Here is a 27,177-nt window from a genome sequence, read left to right as displayed (position 1 = left end):
CCTCGGGCCGCAGCCCCGGCTTCCCCGCACATGGCAGGGCCTCGCCCCACCCCGGGCGCCCCACCCCTGCCAGAAACCTCTGTCTACGCCTGCAGGGCCACAAAGGGACGAGCAGGCTGCAGGAAGGATGTGCGGCAGGGAGTGACAACGTGGTCACCAACAGAATGACGTCACGTGGGTCAAACACAGGGGAGGCTCTCAAGAGCGACATCTAAGTGACACTCCTGACGTCACCACCTCGATTCCACACAGGCCCTACCGCGTTCCAGCTGCCACAGACGACGTGCTGACCTCTGCCGAGGGAGGCAGACGCGTGCGGACGTGCCCCCCTCGGGCCAGCCTGGCCCTCCGCCCGGCCTCCCCACGCTAACACCTGCTTAACCCGGGCTTGAACTCAACGGCACCCTCATCTTCTAAACCTGCTTTTCATTCTTTATCGGGAAAAAACAAAGCACCGCACAAATGATGAAATACTTCTGGTCTGAACGAACACTGTATGCTGAGCTGCGATACATCTGCGCCCCCGTGAGTCACATCAAATCCTGGCAAGGGAAGTCGACAGTCTCACGATGGGTTCTGGCTCCACCGTCACCTGCTGGCAGCATCTACGTGCTATCTGAGCGCCATCAGGACAAGCAGCAGGGAGGACCCGCCAGATGCCGGGACAGAACCATGTGAGGGAAGAGGGGAGTCCGTCGTTCTTTCCGGACTGTTACTTATTTGGGGACAACGCAGGACAGGAGACAGGAGCGGGATACAGCGAGACGAATTCCAGGAGGACCACGTGTCGGAACCCGCAGGCCCAGGAGACCCGGGAAGGTTCAGGGAAGGCTGTGGGGTCCTGGCGCCACAGGGGTCCGGGCCCAGGAGAGCCGGGGATCAGCACACAGACAAGGAGGGCAGGGTGCTGACGGGTCACAGGAGTGGAAGGAAGCACACCAGTCCCCAGGCCGTCCCTCCCCGCGCACTGACAGTTCAGGAGGGAGGGAGGGCACTGTCCTCCAGCTCCTGGGAGCCGGGTCTCCGGGCGCCCCCACGCAGCCCTCTCAGGTGCACAAACTTCACCCTGTCCAACTCCTGCTGTGTGTCTTCCTAAGTAACCCGGACCCTCCCTGAGCCGCCCCCAGAGTGAACCCTGAGGGACAGAGGGCGGGCCACCAGGGAGCCTGCTCACGCATCTGGAGACATCACGGGTGAGTCTCCTGGGTGCCCAGGTAAGACGGGGAGGGGTGGGGGAGGAACACCACAGCCCCAGGAAACAAGGGCGGGGGGGGACAGCAACGCGCCTTTTGTAAGGGGACTGCTCTTAGACAAAAATCAGAGAAACGTCACCCAGGACCATGTCCTTGCTCTCAAGCAGTACGAGGCTCAGAGCTTGTCCTGAGATGCTTTTGTTCTGTTGCCCACGGCCTTCTCACCCTTCTGGAAAAATTGATTTTGGTAAAGCCCTGTGCCAAAGGTTTGCCGTCGTTTATTAACGGCTAACCAAAAGCCGGAAAGCCAGACTGCAGACTACGTCCGACTTTAATTAACTAAGGACGAAACGCTACTCACGAGCGAGGTGTGATGACCCGACAGTACCTCAGCGCACGCGGAAATGCGGGCGACCGGCGATCACTTAGCAGCACGTCACTAAGCGCGGTCTGCCCAAGCACTCGAACATACACCGCACCGGTTACAAGTGCTTCCGTCTTTGCTCTTGGCGCCTGGGTCGTGACCTACCGACCGCCAGCACCTGTGGCCCGGGAGGCTGGTCCCCGTCTAGCTAAACAAGGAGCTAGCGGGTTTCTGGATGTGACACCTTTCTTCCTCACCACCCTCTGCCACCCTCTGCGGTGGACCGACGCAGGCCTGGAGCCTCACGTTCGGAGAGCCTGGCAAATACTTGTCAACTGGAGGAATAAAACGCGTTTCCCGGATATTCTGATCTCAGGGGGAAATCATCGGGCTTTTGTTATTAACATTCTGACCCAGGCACTTGGAAACCAGACACCTGATCTAACACGTTCGTGTGACTGGACACGCACCGGGAAACACAAGTGGAAAAGGAAGAAAGACGAGAGTAACCACAGAAGCAGCCGATGTTCACGTTTCACGTCTGTACCTTTTTCTTCCTATTTTCACGACTCCTCTGCATAAAAGGAGTCGGTAAGCCGGGCAAAGCCGCCCGACGTCCTCGGGAGGGCAAGCTGAGGGATCTAAGAGACCCAACGCCGCAGGGGCCAGCGGGACCGTCCTCAGAAATGCCATTTTCAGGCAGTTCCGGGAGGTAGGTGCAGAGCGCCCCCGTCGCGGGGTCACGGGCTTTGGAGTGGACAAGGGGTACACACGGACAGTGCGTCACACGGGAGCGGGCCGGGCTTCCCAGGACGGTATTTCCTACCCCCGCTCGGAACCAGTCCTGTCAGAAACAACACGTGTACTAGTCTGAATAGCGTTAGTCTGAACAAACGCAGGGTCCGCTGGGAAACCTCTTCTCCGGGGAACCTCCCGCTCCCTGGACCGTCTGTGCACCAAGCGCACGGCGGGCACGGTCGGTCTGAGTCTCCACTCAGTCTCCTGAGCCTGCGCCCGCCCCCAGGGCACAGAGGATGGGACGTTTTCCCGGCAACCCTGGACCCGACCCTGACTTGGCAGACGGAGCGGGTTCCTCTCCGCCCCGGGGAGTCCGGCCACCTCCACCCGCGCACAAGAGCGCGGGTGGGGCCCGGGGCCGTGTCCACGCTCGCTCGGGGTCCCTGCCCACGACCCCGCGTGCCCTCACCTGCAGCAGGAGGATGAACTGCGGGAACCTCTGTATGGGCTTCATCATCAGGCTGTAGAGTGTGATGCGGTCGGGGCTGCTTTCCTGGCACTGCTGTGAGGAGAGGCCTCGATGACCCGAGCTGCTCCCGACACGGGGGCCGCCCTCCCACCCGACACAGACGCCTCGGCAGGGCGCACGCCCCGACCTCGCGACCCCCCGACGCCTCGCACGCCAGCACACGCGAGCCCCTGTGCTTTAGGTCTGAGCCGGCCGGGGCTGGATTCCCGGCTGAAATCTCCCGTTTTGTCATCCGGTGCTTTCAGGGCCGCCTCTGGGGGCGCCCGGGGGGCTCAGTCGGTTAGGCTCAGGTCATGATGTCACCGTTTTGTGAGTTCGAGCCCTGCATCTTTGCGGAGCATACAGCCTGCTCGGGATCCTCTCGCTCTCTCTTCCTGCCCCTCCCCCTCCAAAATAAATAAACTTTAAAAGAATTAAAAAAAAAAAAAAAAAAAAGAACCACCTCTGATGCCAGGCAGCATTTATCCGTTTACCAATTCATTTAATCCTCTAAGTGCTGAGTTAAGTTTCTGGGACCCTACAATCACCGGAAAAGTGCACTTACAAAAAAAGAAAAAAAGAAAACCACAGAATCCCAAACGGGAGTCGTGAGGACCCTTAACGGTAGCCCGCCACGGGCGCTGGCGCGAGATCTCCGTGGTGGCCACGGACCCCCTGCATTCGGGCCCAACCTCCAAACTCCCTACTTCAGGCTCCAGGTGTGAGGGTCTCAGGGGTGGGGGTGACCCTGGGTCTGTCCTGTCTGAGCTGCCCCAGCTGCAGGCCGCCTGGTCCCTCGACCCGCCTCTCAGCCTGGGACGGACACCCCACCGGGCTGGACCATTGGCAAACCGGGGTGGGGTATCCAGCTCTTTCCAGCTGAGGGAGTTGTGCGGTCTGATGGCAGAGGGAGGGCTCAGCCCTCTCCCCCAACACCGGTTCCCGGGCTTGACCAGGAGGTCATGGGACAGTGGGGGGCTGTGGCCAGCTCCCCTGCTGACATCTCAGATACGGTCCCCAAGACAGTTCGGCCTCCTGCAAGGAAGGAACTGTCTGAATGGCCTATATATTTTCTTCCCCAGGAGAAGAAACGCCATGGTATAGAAAGACCACCGGGCACCGAGGCCACCAAGGCTGGGGGCGGATTTAATCCCTCGGCAAGCCTTGACTGGAGGAGGAGGGGAATACACAGCCTTGATCACACTGTGGTCAGCGAAAATAGTTTCGTGTTCGCTCACTGCCGGACAGCCTGAGCTTCGAGAATACGGTTCAAGTAACAGGACCAAACTCTGGCTGGCTCCAGTGTTCCAACAGGAACTGGAGCCTCGTGCAACTGAGGTCTGGGCTCGGTGGCTGGCCGCTGTGAGCATCTGCAGGGATCCCGTCGGTTCTAGGCACAGCAGCCCCCGTGGCCGTGAGCTAAATATCCCGGGTCAACGTCCCCCAGCAGGAACCCCACGACGTCCAAGTCAGACAAGCCTGGGGAGGGTAGCCCTCTCCACCTGACATCAGAGCCCCACTGGGGGCCACGTCCTTGCGGGTCAGCTCACTGCTCTGACTTGAAGGGGGCCAGAGAGCTCTACCCAGATCCCAAATGTTCGGTCTGCTGCTCCTGATACTATGCTCAAGGACAGGAAGCCAATGGCAGATCCCTGGGGGCCCGACCCTCACATTCTGTCCATCCACGTCTACACACATCCGAGGACCCGATCCTCGCTTTCTGTCTATTCACGTCCACACAGGTCCGAGGAGGTGCAAATCAAGGTTGTTTTCAAAGAGCCAAGCCACTGCTGAAAATTCATCTTTATTTCCAGCACTGACCCCACACCTTGGTGCCAAAATCTTTGTAGAGGACGTTACACGTTTAGAGGCAGGGTTTGGTAAAATCTCATTGTCAAGTGTTTTCGCATGGAACCTGTTATCAAAAGGTATTAAAACCTAAACGAAACAGCAGCAAGTTCTTACCTTTAGAAATTCAAGGAAAGCAGGTTTCGTGGCACACGTTTTCTTGAGGATTGCCACGGCTGTGCTGAAATTATTCACATACTCACTGTAGGCGTCCAGCACCATGGATTTGGAAAACTGAAAGACCAGAGAACATTGGGAAACATCAATGATGCACAGAGCCCAGACCCTCCCCCTTCCAGGACGGGATAAAAGGTTTGAAACCTGCCCTAAAAGCCACCTCTCGGGCACCACGATGTCTGCGCAGGACACACTTCATTATGCCTGGGTGTGATTCCTTTTCCGTCTTTAAACAAACTCGTCAGGAACTGTCTGGACAGCTGATCTTACTCTGCTCCCCCTGGTGCCTGTGCAGGCAACCCGGTTCACATCCCCGGCGGGCTGGCTCTCAGGGAATAAGAGTTCCTGACTACAGGCGTGTGGACATGATCATTTCCGACCCCCTTCTGTAAGCTGCGGCCGATCCTCACTGCGGATTTCCCCTGCGGGAAAGACTGGCACACAGGCCCCAATGTCCCAACGAGCCGGCACTGACTGTCCCCTGGAAACGCTCCGGGGCAAGAAGAAAATCAATCCCCTCCAGCCCTTGTGGCTGAGGTCAGTGTCCTATCCATCCGTCTGTCCGCCTACTGTCCTGTTTTCCTAGAAACACTAGGAGGCACAACCACCACCCTCCCGCTGGTATTCTTCTAAGATCCGGCAAGTTCTCAAGATAAACAGGAATATCCATAGCGGGTATCTGGTGTGACCATCGCTTACGGCAAAATGCTTTCACCTAAATTTTATATATATCTATTTTTTTTAAGTTTTTTCCTTTTAAAAAAAAGTTTCCAAGGTAAATAAATATTTTAAGAAGAGGAATAGAGTAAATGTTTATGCTAAACCCAGAAAATAGCCAGAAAATGCAAGAACAAAGTAAATATCCACGGTTGCTTTGTTTTGTTTTTCATAAAGGTCCCCGAAAGGGATCCTACAAATATCTCAGGAAGAGCTCTTGTTTCTGTGTTCAAGGCATCCTGTAATTTATATACATCATTAAGGACACACAGTCATGCAGAAAAAAGGAAAAGGTTTCTTCATCGTTACTACAGGGTTCACGTAGCGTTCGAGCACTTGAACCTCCAGCTTTGATGGCATTCTTGTCTTCACGCAGCTAGGGAAGCCGTTCTCCTGAGCTACAACCTCCCGCATCCGGAGAGACCGCTCCCTCACGCACGACACACGGTCACAAACGACCGAAGGTAAAACCTCTGGGTGAGACCAGAGGCTGGGCTTCCCGGGCAGCGCACGGCTCCCCCTGCCAGGAAAGGCTCATCCTGTGTCAGCGGCCGCCCGGCCACCGCATCCGCACCCCACACCCGGGTCACAGAGGACAAGCTTCAGGGAAATGGGTCGGTATTTTCCCACAGGGCGTTTTCCGCCGCCCCCTGACAGGGACAGGGCTCAGGGCGAGACCCACCTGACGAGGGCGTGAGCGGGACAAGGCGACAACCCTGTCAACAGAGCCGTGGCGTTGGCCACAGTCCACAGAAAGCACGCTCACATCGCCTGCTGGTGCACAGTCCGCCCAGACCTCCCCCGGTCCGCCCTTGGCCTTCGTGACCCTTCCCACTCCTGTGCGCTGGGCAGAGCGCCCTGTCCTCACGGTGGCCTCGAGGGGCCCTGCAGGGCACCAGGGCTCCCCGCCGACACCGACGCAGTGTCGCAGCCACGTTCACTGGGACGGGACGCGGCTCCGGAGCCCAGGACAGCATGGGGCGGCTGGGCCGCCGAGAATTACCGAAGCCACGAAGACGTCCCCGATGGTCTCCACGGAGTCCCACTCGGCCACGCGGCTGGCCAGCGCGATCTGGAACATGCCGTGGCACTGCAGCAGCTCTTTGACCCGGTAGAACACCGTCTTCAGCTTCCTCTCACTCAGGATCTTCGGTTCCATCTCCGACAGTGGCTTCTCGTAGCGCTAAGAAACACACGGGGAGGCGGCGTGCGCCACACACGGGGGGAAAGCCACTCACGACAGCGTTCACCACAAATCGCCGGACTTCACGTCAACATGCAGACACGGCACTTAGGGTCTTCTGAGGGTTCTGCAAGTTTGATTATGTCATGGCTCATACACACGCACACACACACGTGCAAGAAAGGTGAGTAAAACCTGCGTGTACTGTGTGACACGGTGTTTCGGTACCTCCAGAATCCTCTTGAGAGCATCCACGTAGTTCTTCTCACTGTCCACAACTGAACCCAGGATGTATCTTCTTACCACCTGTTGGCAATTTGAAAATACGATGGTAACAGAGAAAGTTTACTTCTTGTTGATTAAAGGAATTGCTTGTTCTGTTTTCTGTCTTCAGAATAGTAGGTAAATGAAACCTTGAAAGGCCTCTGAAATACTTTAAATTGTGCAGTAACTAACGTCACAGGCACGAAACATACTTGCTCCGTGGCTATGATTTTGAAATGTTTTATTTTTTTAATTAAAAAAAATTTTTTTAACCTTTATTCATTTTAGAGAGAGACACACACAGAGCATGAGCGGGGGAGGGGCAGAGAGAGAGGGAGACACAGAATCCGAAGCAGGCTCCAGGCTCCGAGCTGTCGGCACAGAGCCCGACGCGGGGCTCGAACCCACAACCATGAGATCATGACCCGAGCCGAAGTCGGATGCTTAACCGACTCAGCCCCCCCAGGTGCCCCCAATTATGAAATATTTTAAACCGCAAATTATAAACCGTAAGTACAGCAAGACAAGTGAAATTAGAGTGGTAACAACAAATGCATTCACTTATGCAACAATTATAAGCTAAATTAATTGTACTTGACGTGTCCTACGCTGACTTACGTGACACTTCACATATAAATTGAGTATAAGAAAGCAGTTCTAGTCTTGACTCAAAGAATGCTATTAGCAACATTTATCTCATAAAATTATTATTCCGAAGTCGGAGAAGAAGAAGAAGCTTTTGAAAGATAGAAGAATAGATTTTTCTTTTTGGCCAAGAGCTTCTGACCAAAGACGCACCCACGAGGCGGAGTGCACAGTGGGTGAAGTAACCCTCCACAGTCTGGGACGAGCCACTTCAGACAAGGACGTCACTGTTGTCGCTACGCAGGTACATACACGGACAAACGTCTGGCCGCACGATTCCTGGTAACGGCCAACGTTGATGCCTGGCCCTTGCATCAAGCCTACACGTATTCTGGCAAGTTATTTTCTCCAATAAACGGAAAAGAGAGCACCAAATTTCAGGAAGGCTGCCTCTCGACCACACACACCCGGAACAGCGCGGGGAACCACCAGCAGGGAGTCAACACTCACCGCAGGAGCCACACCGCCACCCAGTGGGTGGACATGGCACCTGCCACAGGGGAAAGCCCTCAGTCCAGAACATTCCAGGGCCACCAAGTCTTCCAAAACATGACTGAGGCGGGAGCAATTCTCTGCTCCACAAGAAGGACCGTTCAATTCACAAAATTAAGACGCAGATCAGTGCTTCCAGAACACGTAGAGAACAGAGGGATTACCTCAAGAGCCCAGATGTGTCTGGGATTAAAGCCAGCTCCCACGAGGGCGCCCACCCGCCCAGCCTGGTCGCCCAAATTTCAGATTCCCACACACTTCAAGTCTCCCGAGGCAGAATATTCAGGGTCAAACCCAGGAATTACAGACATTTTTAAAAGTCCTGAGAGGATCCTAATGTGTCAGTTCAAAGAATCGGGAGTCGGGCATAAACTTGGAAATACAAAAATAGAATAAAAAATGCCAACAGGTTTTGTGGCTCCTACAGGTTGGGTTGGCCCTTCTAGGAAGTTAAATCTAACAAAGTGAACAGTGTGCCCCACGTGGACACGGGTGGTGAGGCTCCAGGGTCGTCGGGCTCGTCCTGAGGGCCCAGCACCATGGCTGCGGACGGGGGAGATCCAGGCCCAAGTGGGCGTCTTCACCACGGCCAGGTGGACAGATCAGGAGAAACGCTGGCCAGGAGGGCGGACAGCACGAGGGCACAGCTGCTGGGCCCAGGAGACACTCAGTGGGCGGGGGGGGGGCAGAGCCCCGTCCCCAGGCAGGGCCCCCAGCCCGCGGCATCGATGGCACTTTTCGAGAAACAGCAAGCAACCCGTGAAATAAGAGAATTTCTTGTGTTTTTCTTCCCAAACAGGGTGTGAAGAGAATGCTGGATACGTAACATTTTAGTTACGTTACCTCGTTTCGATCTGGGGAGAAAACGATGTGATAAAGAACACGAGCGCCCCAGTCTGACGTCTCTCGGGACAAGTCCCACGGAGAGCACGCCCGGTTGCCAGAGGGGAAGGGGAGGAGTCTCCGTGAACCACGACCACAGGGAAACCTGGGGGGACACAGAGATCCTGAAGACAAACCCTTCTGTAGCCCCCGTCCTGGTGGCCTGTCCCCTGGTGCTGACCTCACCATGTCCACGTGCACCGTGCCCACGTCTGCGTCACTGTCCCAGGAAGAAACGCGCACAGACACGGCATCCCTGTCTCAGAGAGGAGAACGGGCCCGGGTGGAGAGGGGCGAACCTCACAGGACTGCCCAGCGAATCCCAGTGCAGGGGCTGGGGCCAGGCCCACGGGACACCGTCCTGGAGGCCCTTCCTCAGCACAGACCCCCTGTGGCCAGCATGCTCGTGGCCAGCACGCAGCCTCTACGAGCACCCGAAACAGACTGGCGGGAGCGTGCATCTAAGACCCTCCCGGCTCAAAACACCTTTCCACTCCTGTCTCCTGACAGACGCTCACAATACCCAGCCTCCACCACCGAGTCCCGGCCTGGACAGTGACGCCCTGTGGCCACATTCCCCCCCCCCCCCCCCGCCCCCGCCCGTCCTCTGTCCTCTGCACAGCCGTCCCCCTGTTCCATCACAATGTCCCATGCGTGACTGTCACCTTGCCTGGGAGTGCTCTGCGTCACACGTCCCCGACACCACAGCCTCGGACAGGAGGGTCCAAGGCCTAGTCGCCCCACGGCCCCCCAGGACTAGAGAGCACAGGAGCGGGGCAGGAGGCACCCAGGCACAGAGACCCCAGAGGAGCGTCAAGGCTGTTTTCCAACCATCAAGTCCCTTTCTCACACTTCTCTCAGTCTTGTGAGGCTGGAGAACAGGGGGCATGGGCACACGGGGCTACAGCAGAAAGGGCCCAGCCACACCCCACGGGGTCACGGCCACATCCCTCCGGGAGCACCACACAGCAGAGGATTTACGGCTAATCTAACTGACTTAGATTGGAGGATTTTAGGTTTGGGGATCAGAGATGTGGCTGGAACGTCAGGCCCTTCCTGCCCGTGGCAGGTGCCGCCCCGGCCTCCTCGGAGCCACGGTGTCCTCCCACAGGACGCGTGCACTCACGGAGGGACGTGCGAGGCTTTCCTGACGTCCAGAGCGCTCGTGGGGGTGCTGCGGGGAGCAGACGCAGTGGTGGCTACAGGGCGTCTCTGTCACCTGGTCGAGTGCTCTTTCGCTCCCGACATGCTCACAGGCCAACCCCTCGCCCCCGACACATTTCCTCATCACCGCAGCCCCCGCTGCTTGGCTCCCCCTTCACCTCGAAGCTCGAAGTTTCCCAGTCTGGCCCGACGATGATGAACAGCCCCAGGCCTCCTCCCAGCTCGGCTCCCATTCCCCAGACTCTAACCTTACCACCCACACCGGCCGCGCAGGCCCCTCCGTCCCGGCCTCCGCTCTGCCCCCCGTACGTGTCCACCTGCCCGTGCCCACAACGTGAGTCACACTGCGCAGGCACGCAGCGCCCCCCAAGAGCCCCTGCCCCAGTCCTCAGTGTCCTGAGGCTCGTTTCCTTTCACCCAAAGATAACCGAGAGGACACCACCAAATTTCTCTTCCCTCTGCTGCCTACTTCCAGACATCGAGAGACTCCTTTATGCGCAATAGTAACGGTATCAGTTGTTGGAAATCCGTGTTTTCATCTCTGTCAGAGGCACAGTTGACACAAACGCACGCGGCGTCTCTGTCAGTAAGAACGGGCGTAGATGGCGCCCACACAGAGGGCAGCTCCACACCCTTCTCACGCTTACTCTGGGGTGGGGACTCGAAGTGCTCGAGGACCACAGAGCCCGCGTCCAGGCCACAGCCGCCGACCGGGACCGCCGAGACCCACTGCTGTGCCCGAGGACACGGAGGGGCCGGGAGCGCGCAGGGGGCAGTCACCGGCCGCGCACGCGTTCGGGCACGTCTGCAGCCAGCACGGCCGTGCCGGCCAACAGCCCCGGCCTACCTGCTGCTGAGACAGACCCTCAGGCATCGGCGTCAGGATGGCCTCCGGGTGCCTGCAGTCCACGTCGATAAATAGATTCTGCTCCTCTTCGAGACAAGATCTGTGATCTGAAAAAAGGATGCACTCGTTTGACACCGAGACGGCACGCCCGTAACACTGTAGCGCGGTGAAATATGCTGTCGGACCGATGCGTCGGGCAGACACCTCCGTTTCCTGTGTTCTCTTCCCGCCTGGCAACGACTAGGTCAAAATTTTAACAAACCCAAGACGATATCCTCTCCACCAGAGGAACACCGGGTCCGTCAAAGTTCGAAAATTCCAATACCTTGGAAGTTTCATTTCAAAAGGCAGGGGGCGACAAATATTTGAGTACCCAGTCGGTGAAGCCGAAGTAAATACCTCAATTTCCTCGCCTATAAAATACGACACCCAGAGTCAGAGAAGGGCAGGTGAAAACAGCTAAGAACCCACAGTCAGTAATCGACGAAAGCTAAGTGGAGACTCCGTGTATTTCTTGACCTTCTGTGTGTCTTTCTCACTGGAAAAACACAGCTTCCGCCAGATCAAAACATTTAGACCAAATCTAAATTTATTTTTAAAAACTCAGCCGTAGCTAAATAAACGAAAGAATCTGGGCCGCCTGGGTGGTTCTGTCGGTTGGGCCTCTGACTTCAGCTCAGCTCATGATCTCACAGCTTGGGAGTTCGAGCCCCGAGTCGGGCCTGCTTTGGATTTTGTGTTTCCCTCTCTTCTGCCCCTCCCCCCCACTCACAATCTGTCTCTCTCAAAAATAAGTAAGCATTTAAAAAATTTAAAAAAATACATTAAGAAAAAAAGAAAAAAGAATCCACAAAACGGCTGGAAAACAGAAAAGCACAAGCATTCTTAGGTAATAGGACCCCAGGGATTATCGAATTTAAATATCCCAAACGCTGGCTGCACAGAAAAACTCCTGAGGGCTTTGAAAAACCCCCCAGTGTCCGCACACCTATGAGGATGGCCAAAATCCAGAGCACCGACCATGCCAAGTGCACCAAGTGCACCAAGTGCTAGAGAAAACGTGGAGCAGCAGGGACTCGCGGCTGGTGGTCGTGCACACTGTGCAGCTAGTGTGGTGGTTTCTCTCAAAATGAAACCTGCTGTGACGGACGTTTACGGCACTCTGTTCCCACCTGCCCAACCTTGGAGGCAACCACAGCGCCCTCCAGTAGGTGACGGATAACTGAACCGGTGCGTCCAGACGGCGCAAGATCATTCAGCGCTAAGAAGAAACGAGCCCTCAAGCCACAAACAGACACGGAGGTCGGTTCTCAAACACGTTACTAAGTGAAAGAAACCAGTCTGAAGAGTCTACACCATGGATGATTCCAACTCTGACCTTCGGGGGAAGGCAAAACCATGGACACAGCAAGGCGAGAGGCCGCCAGGGCTGGGAGGGACGAACGGTGGGGTCCAGGGGGGTTGACGGCAGTGAAGCTCTTCTGTGTGACGATGGATCCCCATGGTTGTACTTTTGTCCCAACCCACGGAATGGGCCACATCAAGACGTGCACTGCGGACCCTGGGTGGTAACAATGTGCCCGGGCGGGTGCATCAGCTGTCTGTGTGACAACGTGACAACGGGGGCAGGGGCGGATCTCCTGCTCAGTTTTGTTGTGAATCTAAAATCTATCTTAAATAATAAAGTCTTACAAAGAAATAGGAACAGAACCTTCTGGTGTCCAGACCCCTCCCTCGAGTGTCGCTGACTGGTCCCGGAGTGCTGGGCCCGGGCAAGTGCGTGCACATCCAGGCTGAGGAACCGCGAATTCAGTGTTATCTTCCCATGTCACAGCTTAGGACACGAAGGTCGTTGGGCTCAGGGACGTGCCTGACGACCTGCTGTGCCCCCGGGGGACCCCCGTGGGCCTCCTCCCTGCCTAGCTTGGGGCTTCAGGCCCGCCCTGCGTGCTGGGTCACTGGCCTGCAGATCCTAGTTCAAGGCCTGGGGTGGGCCAGAGTCGGCGTTTCTGCCCAGCGTCTGGCATCCAGGGCCCCAAATCCCAGGCTCAGCCCCTCTCAGACCCTGCCTCTGCTCTCCAGGGGCAGGTGCACGGCTCCCCCCACCGTGAAGGTGTTTCTCCTCGGGGTGCCCAGCATACTGCCAGCACCTCATCGGGGCCGTCCCCTTCCCAAGTAACCCACTGGGGCTCCGGACAACCTTTCCTCTGTCTTGTTTCAAGGTGAAGATGTTGTTAGCACTAAAATGTATTAAAAAAATCTAGTTTTGACTCCAATGACTTCCCCTTCCAGAAGTGTGGCCTCACCGTCCTTTCCAGGCACCGGGATTAGCAAATGCTACACTCACACCGGCACTGCGTTTGCCTCTTAGAACGTCTGTGCAAACAACAAAGTCCCGTTTTTACAAGAACCGGTCAGACGCCCCCTGGGAGCGTGTGCTCTCGTCCACACTGCACGTACTAGCCAGGCTGTAAGGACATGCCAGTGCGTAGACATTTTCTCCGACGTCCGAGAATCCTTGGCCCACAGCTGGGCGTCAGCAGGAATACAGCAGACACAGCCCATCTTCCTGACAGACAGATGGACAGCACAGGCTACACCCCCCCCTTGGTGAGAGTCTCAGAAAACCTGAAATTTCTGGAATCATCTCAGAGCTTCCCACACCAGCAAGAGCGTTCCTAACATCTCTGCTTAGAGCGAGACCTTCTTATAGCTTCGTCCTGGTGGGAAGCACACGTCTGTATGAGGATACACCGCACGCGAGATCACCCGTTACCACGCCTTACTGAGAACAGACTTGCTGAGAATCATGCCTGACTGAAGTCCCAGGGTACCCGAGGGGGTTTCAGGAGACACATCAGAGAGTGAAGCCCCCCGGGGCAGTCGGGGGGGAGTGGGTTTCACTAAGGGTCCACGACATGCTGGGAGGAAACAATAGACAGAGAAGTGATGTCTGCTACCTACGTGAATTCTCTTAACTTTCCGCTGCTTGTCGTGTGTGTGTGTGTGTCTGTGTGTGTGTGTGTGTGTGTGTGTGTGTGTCCCCGAGCTACTGCACAGGTCCGTGCAGGCCCTCAGCGGAGCGTGTGCACCCCCGCCCCCATTTGGGAGCTGACACCTAGGCGGCCCGCTGAGTCAAACACCAGCTGAGTCAAACACCACTGTGCTGAGGTTGTGTGTGCCGTGCCCGTGGCCGCGCTCCCCACCCCAAAGTGCTGTGTCGGGGGGACCACAGGCTTGGAGCACCTGTCTGCAGGCCGGGCCACTGACCTGGAGCCATGAAGGACTTGGTCCTAATGAGAGAGCGGCCTCTCTTCACGGCAGCCTTGGTCTTCTCAAGCCCGTCTTTAGTGCCCTCCTTCGCAGCCTTCATCAGTTTCTGCATCTGTAAAAAAAAGGGAGAACCATGAGAAGCGGACCGTCGGTAAAAACCCACTAGCTGCTTTTATTTTGTTTTCAAAGAATACTGTCAAGTAGCTTGGTCTTAAGACGTCGCCTGAAACTGGCTTTTTGATGTGGGAGCACTTACTTGCTTGGTGTGTGTGTGTGTGTGTATGTAACTTGGGCCACATTTTGTTTGTTTAAGAGAAAAAAACGAGGACGAAAAGCAAACTTGAAAGCCAGCCCTTCTTTGACCTGGTTTCCTGGTATGTAAACGGCAGCCTCCACTTTTCTTACGATCACTTACAAACACAGAGCCTGGCGGACATCAGAGGGAGCAAGTTAAACACACGCGCGCGCACACACGCGCGCGCACACACACACACACACAGAGTCAGGCAGCCGGCCCCAGGTCACAAGGCAAACGCAGGAAACCAGGAAACACAGAGCCCCGGCTGCCTTCCTGAGCTCCCCCGGGGGGCCAGGCCAGAGGCTCAGGGGGGCCCCACTGCAGGTTAACAGACGAGGAGGCAGACGGGTGCGAGTCAGGAACACCACTCCGCACCGTCACGCCGTGTAGGGAACCTGGCTCACCCACCCCGGAGTCCTGTGGGCACTCCCGTGGGCCATCAGTGCCAGAGCAGCATGGACCCGCTCTGGCACACCCCTTACGCTGGAAAATTCTAAGGTCTGAGGTGTGGGCTATTGGGCTCCAAGCGATTAGAGAAAACCCAAATGGCCTCCTACAGATAAAGCAGGCTCCCGCCAAGGGGACGTCCACGCTGCCTGCTGCCCTGCTCCTCCTGCAGGCTCCCTCCGGCACGCTCATCTGTCTCTGCCTCCCTCCTCAGCCCGCCTTCCCTGCCAGCGTGCCTCAGGATCGGACCATCAGGGCCACTGCCGGCACCGTGCTGCCCGGTTACAGCGGGGGACGCGGCTGTCCACGCTGCACTGTGTCCCCGCGGAGCACACTGGTGTCAGACACGCACCGCGGCCCAGCTGTTTCTGTACGTCCTCTGTCTCCCGCCACCCAGCGGGTGACCCCGAACCACGTCCACGCCGCCCAGCCGGGGCCCCGCCCCAGCCCCCACGGGCCACGGCCACTGCAGTCTCCCGGGAGACACAGCCACTCCAGGATTCTCTTGCGTCCCTTCCTCCCCATCCCGGGGACGTGCCCTCCACCACACTCGCCACCTCCCCGGCCACGCCTGTGGCCTCCGCCCTGCCCCACGCGCCCAGTGCTTGTCTGCCTGCAAGGCGTCTTGGCTTTGTCTCCTGACCCACACGGCCCTTTCAGACCCCTCCCTTTCTTACCCCACGCCAGACCCCTAAGCCTCGGCGTCAGCCTGACCCCCGTCAGGGCCCCCGTCCTCGAGCTGCGATAAAGACCCAGGTTCCGGGGAGCTGAGACGCCCGTCCAGGTCACACAGCAGCCAGGGAACAGCCGGGGCTCCTGACCCTCCCTAACGTCTGCTTCTCACTGGGTGAAGGGTGTCCGCCTGGCCCGGCCCTCACCCACTCACCCCATCTTACTGCTCGCTGCCCCCCAACGCACACTGTTCGCCCTGCCACGCCCTACTATCTGCACTTGATTCCAGACTCCTCCATGGAGCTGGCCTCCTTCACGCTTCCCCCACGGCCAATGACTGAGCTCAGGGCTCCCCAGAAGACCCCATCAGGCCCCAGACGCTCCCGTGTGGGAACCAGCCAGAGGCTCCATGGAAAGAAGTGACTGCCAGCATTTTGCTCCCACTTTGGGGAGCCCGGGGCTCAAGAACACTCTGGAATTGAGCAGGCGACCATAACGGGAGACACTTATTTCTAAGTGAACGTCTGCTTGCAGGTAGACGCCGTTCAACACACACGAACAAACAACAGAACATCAGACGGACAGGTGTAACGGGAGTGACAATTACTCGACAGTGTCCTTGTAAAACACATCTCTGAGAACTGACTGCCACCACATTCAAACCTCGTGGTTCTCCGACCTCCGGTCTCTGGAGCCCTTCGTACCCGGAAAGATGCCAAGGGCCCCAACGAGGTCCGTTTCTCTGGCTTTCACTCATCTACCCTTACTGGATGTAGAATGGAGATTGACAAAAAATATCGAACTTTTACGAATATTCATTTAAAAATACTAATAAGCCCATTCCGTGTTATCTAAGTAACGCATTCGTGAAAAATTACCGTGTTTTCCCAAACCACAACATAGGTGCTGTTTTACACGGCTGGCCATCTCTCGCGGCCGGGGCAGCACACACACAGTGGAGCCTCAGGGAAACTCCCGTCCGTGCGTACGAGGACGAGAGAGAGGAACGCAAACGGTGTCTCGGGATTTATCTGACCTCGGTGACATCTGGAAGCCCAGGACCACACGCTGAGAACCAGTGTTCACACAAAAAGGGCCAAACTTAGTTTCCTTGTGCTTCTGTTTAAAGTACGATCTGTTTCTGAACAAGCATTTTCCACGCGGCTGGTCGAGAAGTGAGCCACACTACCTTCAGTTCATGTTTCTGCTTTAGTTGCTGAATCTCTGTGGCTGCCACCGTGCTTGCCATCAAAGCTCTCATCGTTCTCTCATAGTGCTCCTTGAGACGGGTTAGGTCATGGGAAAGCTACAGCATAAAGAGACACAATCTTCTCACAAAAACGCTCCCTCTGGTACTTTGAGACGACCGTGCATGGCGAGGCCCGGGGGGCGGCATCTGGGGAAGCCCACGCACCACGGGGAGCCCCCGCTCTGGCCCACCGACTCCTGAGAGAGAAAAATGGGGCGGCTTCTCAGGAGCCAGACTGGAGACTTTTCTGTGCCAGCCCAGGACAAGAAAGTGAACGAAGGGCTGAGGGTTGTCATTCACGTCCACGTGGACGACGTCACAAGGATCAGACGTGTAAATACAATACGTATAAAACTATTCCTTATGTCAGCACCAAGGCACAGGACACCGGGGTTCACGACTGTACTACAGGGCATCAGAATTTGGAAATGGGCGGCACCGATTTTTAAGTCTCCAAACTGACGTGCCTGGGCTGACGGGGAAGGGGCGAAATCTCGTAAGACGCCGTCCCCCGTGATCACGCACGCCTCAGACGCGGAAACCCAGCCCTCAAGGCTTCTCGAGACAGCGTCTCCCATGTCAACACAGGCAAAGACACCGTGCGCTGTGGGCAAATTCTGACTAGAGAATGGACCCTTCTTGAATTGACCTCAACCACTTAGGGTGCTCGGTGTACCGTTCTAACACAAGACTTCAAGGAGACCGCTAGGTCCTTCCCCCCTCCCCCCGCCCTCCCTCATGCTGGCAGTGCTCCCAGAGCCCCCAGGGTGTGGCCAAGCTGGGGCCAGGGCGGTGGGAAGACCCCGCCCGATTATCCTGCACCTTGAGCCACGGTGTGGCACTTCACCTGCTGCCGAGCGGCCTCTCGTGTGGCACTTCAAGGGCCTGCCTGGTAACCCGGGTCCATTTGGAGGGCGAGGAAAGCACGGTTTGTTCAGTGAGCGTGCGAGCGGCTCGTCAGCGGGCACCTGACACCCTACCCGCCCACGGAAGGACACTCTACCCGCCCACGGAAGGACACCGGCGTGGCCTCACCACTCTTCCCGGCACCTGTGCTCGACTCTCTAATCTCAAGCCCAGAGTGTCGGGTGCATAGAGTCAAGCATGAGCACAGGATTAAGTGTCCGCTGTGCCAATGCCACTGGCAGGGGGGGTCTAAGGGACGGCTGTAGGACGGGAGGTGCTCGGGCCACCTTCCCAAAGCGGGAGGCTTGTCCTGAGCGTCACAAAGCAAGCTCACGGAGTGTGGGAACTAGGCCCCTGTAACCACCCGCCAGCCGGAGGTTCGTGGGGGCTTCAGCCAAGAACCCGCGCGTCCACGTACTGGGGCCCACGGCATCTACCCACGCTGTCATGGTGGCGAGGCAGCAACTACGGCCCGGCCTGCACCAACACAGAGTCATGCGGGCCAGGCTCCGTGCGCCTGTGGCCTGATGCTCGGCCTCACACAGAAACCACGTGACATCTGCAGACACGCGTGGGGATGTCGGTGCACAACAGCCCTTTCACTAGCAGCTGGAGCCCACGGCCAACAGCACGGGCACAGCCGCTCGACGCTGAAAACCAGAATCTCATTAAGATCATGTGCCTCAAAAAAAGCGCTTGTAGGTCCCATGTCTGACAACCACCCAATTCTAGAATTCACACTCCCGATCTGTGAAGTTCCTCCTCCGACCTTCACTTCCGGAGACCCCTCCCCGCCACACACACACCTTCCACTCAGGACAGAGAACGTGGGGCAGCTTAGGAACCCCGGCCCTCAACATCATTTTGTAACATATTCTATCTTTAGACCTTCCTTTTTGTGTAGAAAACATGGAAGTTCAAAATGCCCCTTAAAGGGAAGCAGGCTTGTGCCGCGTCTCAGAGAGACCCGATTCGGTCCAGTGAGCACAGAAAGCATGCTGTCTACACAACACAAAGAACGAGGGGACAGTCACACAGGACCCCCTGGGTGATTTCATTTATAAGAAGATAACTTCCCATCCTGCTACGATTACACTTACAACGTGAAATAAAGGAGCCTCCCCTGCAGCCAGGGTCTCACACCCTCCCCACACCCGGTACCAACGTCTTTGAGGGCACTTCGGTATTACGGAACGAAAATTCTGCAGTCCGTGCCTGTGCTAACACGAGACGTGTGTCTCTCACGCAGGCTGAACACATACTTGCTTCCTGTGGTTGCTGCGCAGGAAGGACCTGGGGACCCCATTCTTGCACTCGGAGTCACTCTGCTCCTCGTAACTCTCAAATTCACTGGAGCTCCATCCGTATTCCAAAGAGCTGTTTCCACCTTCATCTCCATTCTCGACGTCGTCATAAATCATTTCATCTGAAGGCCAAAAGGCCAAAAGGAAATAAAAAGAACACAGAATTCTCTAGTTATGTTTTACCGATCACCGAGAGCTGGGGTCTGGAAGCGTGTTGGAAACCCGCAGGGGCAGCGTGGAGCCTCGGGGTCGGCTCCCTATACAGGTGGTGGGGAGCCCCTCCAAGGTGCGGGCAGAGACGTGCGGGGCCGACAGCGCTCCGGTGAACCCCCAGCCCCAGGTGCATCCCGAGCGCTGCTGGTCTAGAAGAATCCACCATGACAATACAAAAGAAGTTGCCGGCCATACAAAGATAAACCCACGGAATATGAACGAGTTATGCAAGTAGGTGACAGAGATGCTCAAATACGAACACACGTGAGGCTCACGGGAAACAGTTCTAAGTTTTGCCTTTGTGCGAAAAACCGTCTCATAAATCTCATCTATTACTGTTTTTAAAATATTTTCATCACATGAGTCATGCAGAATTAGTGAAAAACACGTTTATGCCACCAAATACGATGACAGGGGCTCTTTACTTTAAAAATTCTGCAGGCTTTAATTCCCATCTTTTGTCTCACAATCTCTGTTCTGCAAAAGTGAATTCCCGGAGCAAAGCGGCCTTGTGGGCGGCCCCAGGGCAAGGCACACGTCTTACCAACTAGCCCACTTCCTTTCTGATACATGCAAAGGCCTCAGGTCCCAAGAAAGTAGTTCTGTGAGACTCCCTGACAATTACAGAACAATACTCAGTGGAAGTAGAAAACACACATGGAGTTTTGTGCGCTGGGACTTTCCGAGAACAAAAACATCATTCTACAAACTTCTGGAACATCAGTGTCTAAGTTCTCCTGCTTATTAAACACATGAGCATGAAGGGTTATTTCAGCTGGAGTTTCTCAGCTATAAATGATGTGCTAAGAGTGATTTCTGCTTAAACTATCACTGAAGGAGAGTACCATGTGAGATAAAGACATTTCCACACCTGGGAATACATTTTTGTTTCTCAATTAAATTTATTCTCTGGGCACCTGGGTGGTCTAGTCAGCTAAGTGTCCTACTTTTATTTGGCTCAGGTCATGATCTCATGGTTCATGAGTTCAAACCCCACGCCAGGCTCTGTGCTGACAGTGTGGAGGCTGCTTGGGATTCCCTCTCTCCCTCCCTCTCTCTCTCTCTCTCTCTCTCTCTCTCTCTGCCCTTACCCTACTCATGCGTGCACACACGTGCACACTCTTTCTCTTTCGAAATGAACACTTAAAGAATTTATTCCATATGCTTCTTCAGTCATTCTCTGTAATAAAACTTGCCCTTAAAATTTTTTCAGTAATTAAACCTCGATTAATAGATTCTCTAGGGCCAAGAGCAAGCTTTGTAGGTATAGTGACATTTAGAGGCAAATACTTGCTTTCACTGGAAATGAAAAGTAGATACAAGGTTGTCACTGAGGATCTCAGATTACTTGGCCTCACATTCTCTCTCCACTGAATTCAGATTAATTTTGAATATAAAACAGAAATCCAAACTTCTGGTTAAAGGCTCTGAGAGTAAATGTCATCTGGGTAAGAACATGCAACATTTGAAAACGAGCTCATTTTCCAGAAGCCACAGGAGCGTGGGTCAGTGTATCTGCCCTAGCTGACCACCAACTGGGCAACCGGGTCAACAGGACCAGGTGGATTCCAGGGATGTGGCCAGACCCTGACTCAGCTGCCATGCAGGTCGGGGCCGAGAGCCATCCTGATGAAGGCAAGTTGCCATGGGAAGGACCTGGTGACTTCCATGGCCTGGTCGGCAGGAGGCATGCAAATGCAGAAATGTGCCTGTGCACTGTCCCCTGGTGCGGCCCATGAATCCTGAAGCTGCCCGACTAGTACTCCCTCCTCCCTCCATGAACCCCTGTGGACATTGGGCTACTCTTTGTGCGGGAAACAAGTCCGGACACATAGCTGGGCGGGTGTTGCCCACACCTGCAGAGGGACGTCCAGCCTGTGGGGGCGGAGGCAAGCTGCAGGTACACCCAGGTCAACTGGGCGGCTGGTCCTGGCTCCGGGGAAGACGGCCGAGGGTCCTGCTCTACTGTGAGCCCTGCTCTCAGGCGGGCTGGATGGCTTGTCCATCTTGGGGAGGCAGGAGCTACCAACGCCAGGCACCATGGACCACCTCTAACTCAGGTACATCTCCACTCAGCAGTCAGAACATGGGAAAATAATGCTTCTCCAAGTTCTGGAAAAGGCAGTAGTATCTGGGCCTCACCCGCACACTGAAACTTTCAAGGACTCTGAAGAGCCTTGTTAAGGACAGATGACTGAGGCTTTGTGAATTACAATGCCCTCCTGAGCTCCCAGATGCACAGACTGGTGCTGAGACCAGACCGAAAAGCAAGCACAGCCCCAGGGCCTGTGTTTCTCCCACAAGGCCAGCGAAGGGAGAACTGGTCTACGTGGCTGGATTTTACTTGGCAGCAACCTTGCTACCTGCCCCGGGCCAGGACGGACCTAAGAAGTGCCACTGCAGTGGCAGTGGCCACACAGTCCCGTGAGTGTGCTTAATGCCACTGAACTGTGCACTCTAAACTGGTTAAAATGCTCAATTTTATGCAGTGGGCACTTTACCACAATAAAAAAAAAAAAAAAAAACCCAGAAAAAAGTAACCCTGGATGGTCATCATCGTATCTCATAAGAAATTCTTCAGTATCCTGCCAGTACCGTGACAGAACTTAACCCAAAACGACCATATTTTGCACAAAGCACACAGGCCTCCACTCTCCCTCAGACACCTCTGTCTCCCCAAGTTCACCAGCTGGACAGCTGAAGTCCTGAACAGCTGGAGGAACCTCAAAGACCTAGTGCCACCTACTTCACTAAAGAATATAGTTACTTATCAAATATCGAAATGCACCAAAAAGCATACAATAGCAGGCCTGTCTGTAGACCCCGCCCAAACCCTGCTTCAGTGCCCACTCCTGTAAAGGCAGCAGCACAAGGCAACATGCATACAGCCAGAGCTCTGGCCCCTCCGCCAGGCCAGCAAGAACCGTTCTTGGCTTGTGGCTGTCCACTTACCTCTGAGGTGTGGGTTTACCCGAAGGCCACATGCAGCCTACCTCTGTGTGTCTTGCTTTTTGCTCAACATTGCCTTTGGCTGTATACACACACACACAAACACACCATTTATTCATTTTTAACTGCAATATAATGGTCTGTTGTATAAATTCATTGCCATATGCTGATCCTTTCCCCGAGTGTGGGGCCACTATGTTCCCCTTCATCTTTGGCTCTTTACAAACGGTGCTGCAGATAAGCATCCCTGCACATGTCTCCCGGATAGCGGGCATGAATTTCTCCAGGAAACATACCTGCAAGGGAACCACTGGTTTGTATCACCATTTACACGTTAGCTAACTCTTACTAAAGTGTTTCTCAAAACAACTGCAGCACCAAGATGCTTAATGAGACAAAAGAGCAAAGGGCCACAGAGGGAGCCAGATCAACGTTCTGTGTTGGCAAAGGCCTACCTGGTAGCATAAATTACCCAAAAATAAAAATTTCAAGCTTGTTTTTACAGAAACCAGTCTTTAAGCCCCACTTTATTTGCAGCATGTATTTAAATAACTACCTAGGAGCACATTTATTGATAAGAACTTCCAGTTCTGTTTATAAAGGGACCCAAATGTCAACTGTTTGTCTCCCTCAACGTAGGAATCTCAAGGGCAGGGGTGACTCTATTAGCTGAAACTAAACCGGTGCTCGGTATGTAACAGCGTCCAAAAGCATTCTGGAATGAATAAACTACCATGTGCTTTTAACTCTTCATCAGTTAGTACGCTGGATGTGGATTATAAGAATGTATCCTTTTTAGGTCAAAAATGCTTCCTTCTATTATGAGTTTTTAACATTGAATGGCCACTGAATCTTGTCAAGCGCACTTTACGGAAATACTAAGATGAGCCTATGGTTTATGTCCAGAAGTCTGTTCCTGTGGAAAAGGTGGTAAAGGAACCTGCTCATGTTGAAGGGTCTGTCACCCCCTGGGACCAATCTGAAGGGTTCTGGTCGGCTTTTGCTGATTTGTTGGGATATTACCAGATTTGATTCCTTTACATTTTCATCAGGATGCTCAGCGTCACCCCTTTAAGCGAAGGGGGCTCTAAGTTTACACCAACACCCTAAGATGGGTTCCCTGCTCCTGGGTAGCTGGGGTCCGCTGGGACTACACGCAGAGCCGAGGAACTCTGTTCCCTGACGGTTTAGCAAATCTCAGACGAGGACACTGGTCCTAGTGGGCTGCCGGGCAGATTAAACAGCTCATTCTAGATTGTGAATCGTTAGACATTAGCGTGTTCTACTTCAGGTGCAGTCCACGTTTCAACTAGTTGGTATCAAGGTGTTTCTAGAATCCCTTCCTGGCGTTTGTCTCGACCACACTTTCTTGTTCCTGATCCATCCTTCACTTCCCTCTCCTCCCGACAATATCTTTCCTTCCTAACACTACCAGGGGCTTGTCTGTTTTTATATTATTTTTGGAGAACAGCTCTTGGGTTCTGTTGATACTTTGTTGTTTCCTTGTTTTCTGTTTTAACACTTTTGCTGTTATCATTTTTTGTCCTTCTACTTTTGCTGAGTTTGCTCCGCTCTTCTCTTACGTCACGGAGCAGAGGCTCGGCTCACTACTCCCCCACCGTCTTTTCTTAACAGGCGCCATCGTGACTGCAACTCTTCATGATTTTAAATCTTCCCCATAATATTTTATGCCATATTTTCATTATTATTCAAGTCATAATGTTTCTACTTTCCCTTCTGTTTTCACCATTGTCTGTGAGCTAAGTACTAGTATTATTTTTAACTTTCAAGTGTTTCTTCCTATTGATTTTTTCAACTTAGGGAATGAGGCCTACATGCCAATTGTTAGGCATTTCTTAATATTTGCTTTGAGGAATACTATATGGTTTTTATAAATATTCCATGTGTTTGAAAAGAAATTTCAATCTTTAGGTTAATCATATACTATATTCTTCCACAGTTTACTAATTTTGTATCCAGTATCCAAGACAGTGGAGGGAACGGTCTTAAAATCTCCCACTTTAATTATGTACTTAACTGTTGCTGATTATTTCTCATATTTTGCTTTCTGTATTTAGAGGCTGTCTTGTTAGGTACACACAAGTTTAGAACTGTTATAATTCTCTCTGGTGAAGGACTCTAAACCTAATGTTTTATGGCCTAAAATTCAATATGTTATAGTAATACTGGCTATATTTTGGTTGGAATGGGCCTTATATTTCTTTTTCCATCCATTTACCTACGAATGTTTTATATCCTTATATAGCTGTCACAAAAATATGTGGCTAGCTTTGCTACTTCATCCAGCCTGAGAATTTTTTTTTTTATGGGCCACTGGATTCAATTTATATTTACCATAAGTAGCAATATATTTGGACTAATTTTGCCATCTTTTTTCATACCATTTGCCATAGTTTCTTACTTTCCATTTTCTTGCTTTCTACCAGAACTGAGGTTTTCTCTACTGGTTTGGGAGTTAAATAATCCATTTCTGTTCTTTTAGTGGTTACCCATAAGATGCAGACCTGACCTATCACAGCCAAACACACACATCATTATCTACGCTCTTCCTGGAAAACGCACAGACTTTAGATGTTCAGGGTCAGTCCACCCTCCAGCTGACAGTTACCACAGCCTGGGGCTTTGGTCCCACCCTGCAAATGAAACAACACTATTACTGCTATCTTGGTCAATACTCCTTTCGATTCATTCACAAAGTTATTATTTGCTCACTGTCGTGTCTGCTTCTCATTAGGTTTGGTAACTTTTTCCTTGAAATGCAACGTGACAGTTTTTAGAGTCTGAGTGGTAAATCTCCCCAATCTTTATCTAATACTGCCTTTGCTTCCCTCTTTCTAAACACCTGTGTTTTGGTATGAGTGGACTGATTTGTGCCCAGCAGTTGTTAAGTGTATGTGCCTAGGTATGGATTCAGGCTTAACCCTGCTTTGAACTTGTATTTCTACAATCTGAGAACTTAGATCCTTCCTGAATTCTAGAAAAGTATTGGTACTTCCTTCTTCTACCTTCTCATTCGTATCATTTATCAAATATGTGCTAGTACTTAGCCTCCATATTTCTTACCTTTCCACTTATACACTCCACATCTTTAATTCCCTCTGCTTTACATGTATCAACTATCCTATTTACAGTTGTAACACAGGGGCGCCTGGGTGACTCAGTCGGTTAAGCATCCAACTTTGGCTCAAGTCATGACCTTCCTGAGATTGAGCCCCACATCGGGCTCTGTACTGACAGCTCAGAGCCTGGAGCCGGCTTCCGACTCTGTGTCTCCCTCTCTCTCTGCCCCTCCCCTGCTCATGCTCTGTCTCTGTGTCTCAAAAATGAATAAATGTTAAATAAAAAATAAAATAAGGTTGTAATACAGCCACACACATCTATGTGCTCAAATATTCTACCCCATGGTATTAATGAGGCACTATAAGACATAATAAAATCCGTAGGAGTTGTGTATCTAGGGTCTGTGTGCACAGTGACTAGTCATTTTTTACACCCAGCGGGAAAGACTGATAAACTGAACCTTCTAAAACTCAATTTCAGACAACTCAAACCTGGTTCAGAGTCTGAATTTTCTCTTGGCACGTCGTCATAAATGGCTTCTTCTGGATCTGGAATAAAAAGAAGAAAACTTTCAAAACCGACCAACACCAAGTACAATGTCCACTGTTCAGGGCCACAGTCTCACACGATGCTATAATGATGCAGAAAGCTAGTTCCAAAGGGCAGACACATGCACCTTCCCAAAGCAGAAGTTTTCTGGGGACTGAAGGATGACACTCTACGTGAGCCAGGTATGAATGGGGAATTTTATGGTTTCTAGGCCAATTTAGTCCATTATTTTGTGTTCACCTGCACGTCTCTATGTGGCTCTTTATAAATATTTTTCAGCTTACAAAGTTAACGTGTTCCAATGTACAAACAATACAGAGGTGCCATACACGGTTTCAGAAACAACGGGACAGCCCAAGAGGTGCTATGTTAACAGGAAACCTAAAATAAGTCGATCATCTATGATATCTTGAACTACTGGATATGAAAACTGGGCACACGCAAGGATGAGAATGTTCACCTGTTAGGATAAAGTCTCTCCGACTACACTATGTGGAACGTTCGTGTCCTCTGAGACTGTAACACGTTTTCTTAAGAAAAGGTCGGGATCCTTCCAGGCCAGACTACTGAGTGAATACGGTATGAAAAGGTCGTGTACGAGAGCAGCAGTGAAGCTAGAAATGCATTTCGGTATTTGTAAGTTTGGGCCTTCGTGGAAATCAACCACGTTATGAGGTCTTACTTACACACTGAAAACCGTGAAGGTCACCGCGACTAAGCAACAACAAGATGAGGTAAGTACTCCCAACTCTGCCTCTGCTCTCAAGCCAGTTACATTCTGGGGAGGGGGAAGGGGGAGGCAGCAAACTTGGGAAAGCCCCTCATTCTCCTCCTGCCGTCAGGCCCCCGTGTGACAGACACCCCCTTCCTTGTAATAAGATTAACTGCAACTGTGATATGCATTTCCACTCCAGACAATGTGTGGGATGCTCGACTACGCACCCGTGAAAACCACAGCCGTGAAGCCCACGAGTCCGCTTACGTGCAGATCTGATTGTGACACCTGCACGAACCTGTTTGTGATACTTTATTGTAAGAATGCGGTACGTGACACATACACACAGTATCATGGACGGTGTATGTGATTGGTAAAGCTTCCAGTCACCAGCAGGCACCGGTAGGAGTCAGAAGTTATACCCAGATTTTTTACTGTGGGGGGGTGTCAGCACCCCTAACCTGTGTGTTATCCTAATTAACTGCCACTTGTGCAATAA

General features: G+C 53.3%; 1 protein-coding gene across 7 annotated transcripts in view; it reads right to left on the bottom strand.

Annotated features, from left to right (window-relative positions):
- The window catches only part of ARHGEF10 (Rho guanine nucleotide exchange factor 10), a 111,964-nt gene that overhangs the window by 42,474 nt on the left and 42,313 nt on the right, over nt 1–27,177 (bottom strand). For 5 of the 7 annotated variants that reach the window (XM_053216214.1, XM_053216212.1, XM_053216219.1 and 2 more), the window contains 9 exons: nt 25,906–25,962; nt 19,130–19,293; nt 16,902–17,018; nt 14,293–14,407; nt 11,023–11,129; nt 6,957–7,034; nt 6,549–6,728; nt 4,769–4,885; nt 2,765–2,857 (listed from right to left, as the gene is read on the bottom strand). In XM_053216214.1, the coding sequence (XP_053072189.1) occupies nt 2,765–2,857; nt 4,769–4,885; nt 6,549–6,728; nt 6,957–7,034; nt 11,023–11,129; nt 14,293–14,407; nt 16,902–17,018; nt 19,130–19,293; nt 25,906–25,962 (1,028 nt within the window). The remainder of the gene's footprint in view (nt 1–2,764; nt 2,858–4,768; nt 4,886–6,548; nt 6,729–6,956; nt 7,035–11,022; nt 11,130–14,292; nt 14,408–16,901; nt 17,019–19,129; nt 19,294–25,905; nt 25,963–27,177) is intronic. The other 2 variants (XM_053216213.1, XM_053216216.1) reach the window with 2 other exon arrangements.

This window comes from Acinonyx jubatus, chromosome B1 (assembly GCF_027475565.1).
Source record: "Acinonyx jubatus isolate Ajub_Pintada_27869175 chromosome B1, VMU_Ajub_asm_v1.0, whole genome shotgun sequence".
NCBI classification, from domain to species: Eukaryota; Metazoa; Chordata; class Mammalia; order Carnivora; family Felidae; genus Acinonyx; species Acinonyx jubatus.
The sequence above is the reverse complement of the archived record's forward strand: the minus strand, read 5'-3'. Positions and strand labels throughout refer to the sequence as shown.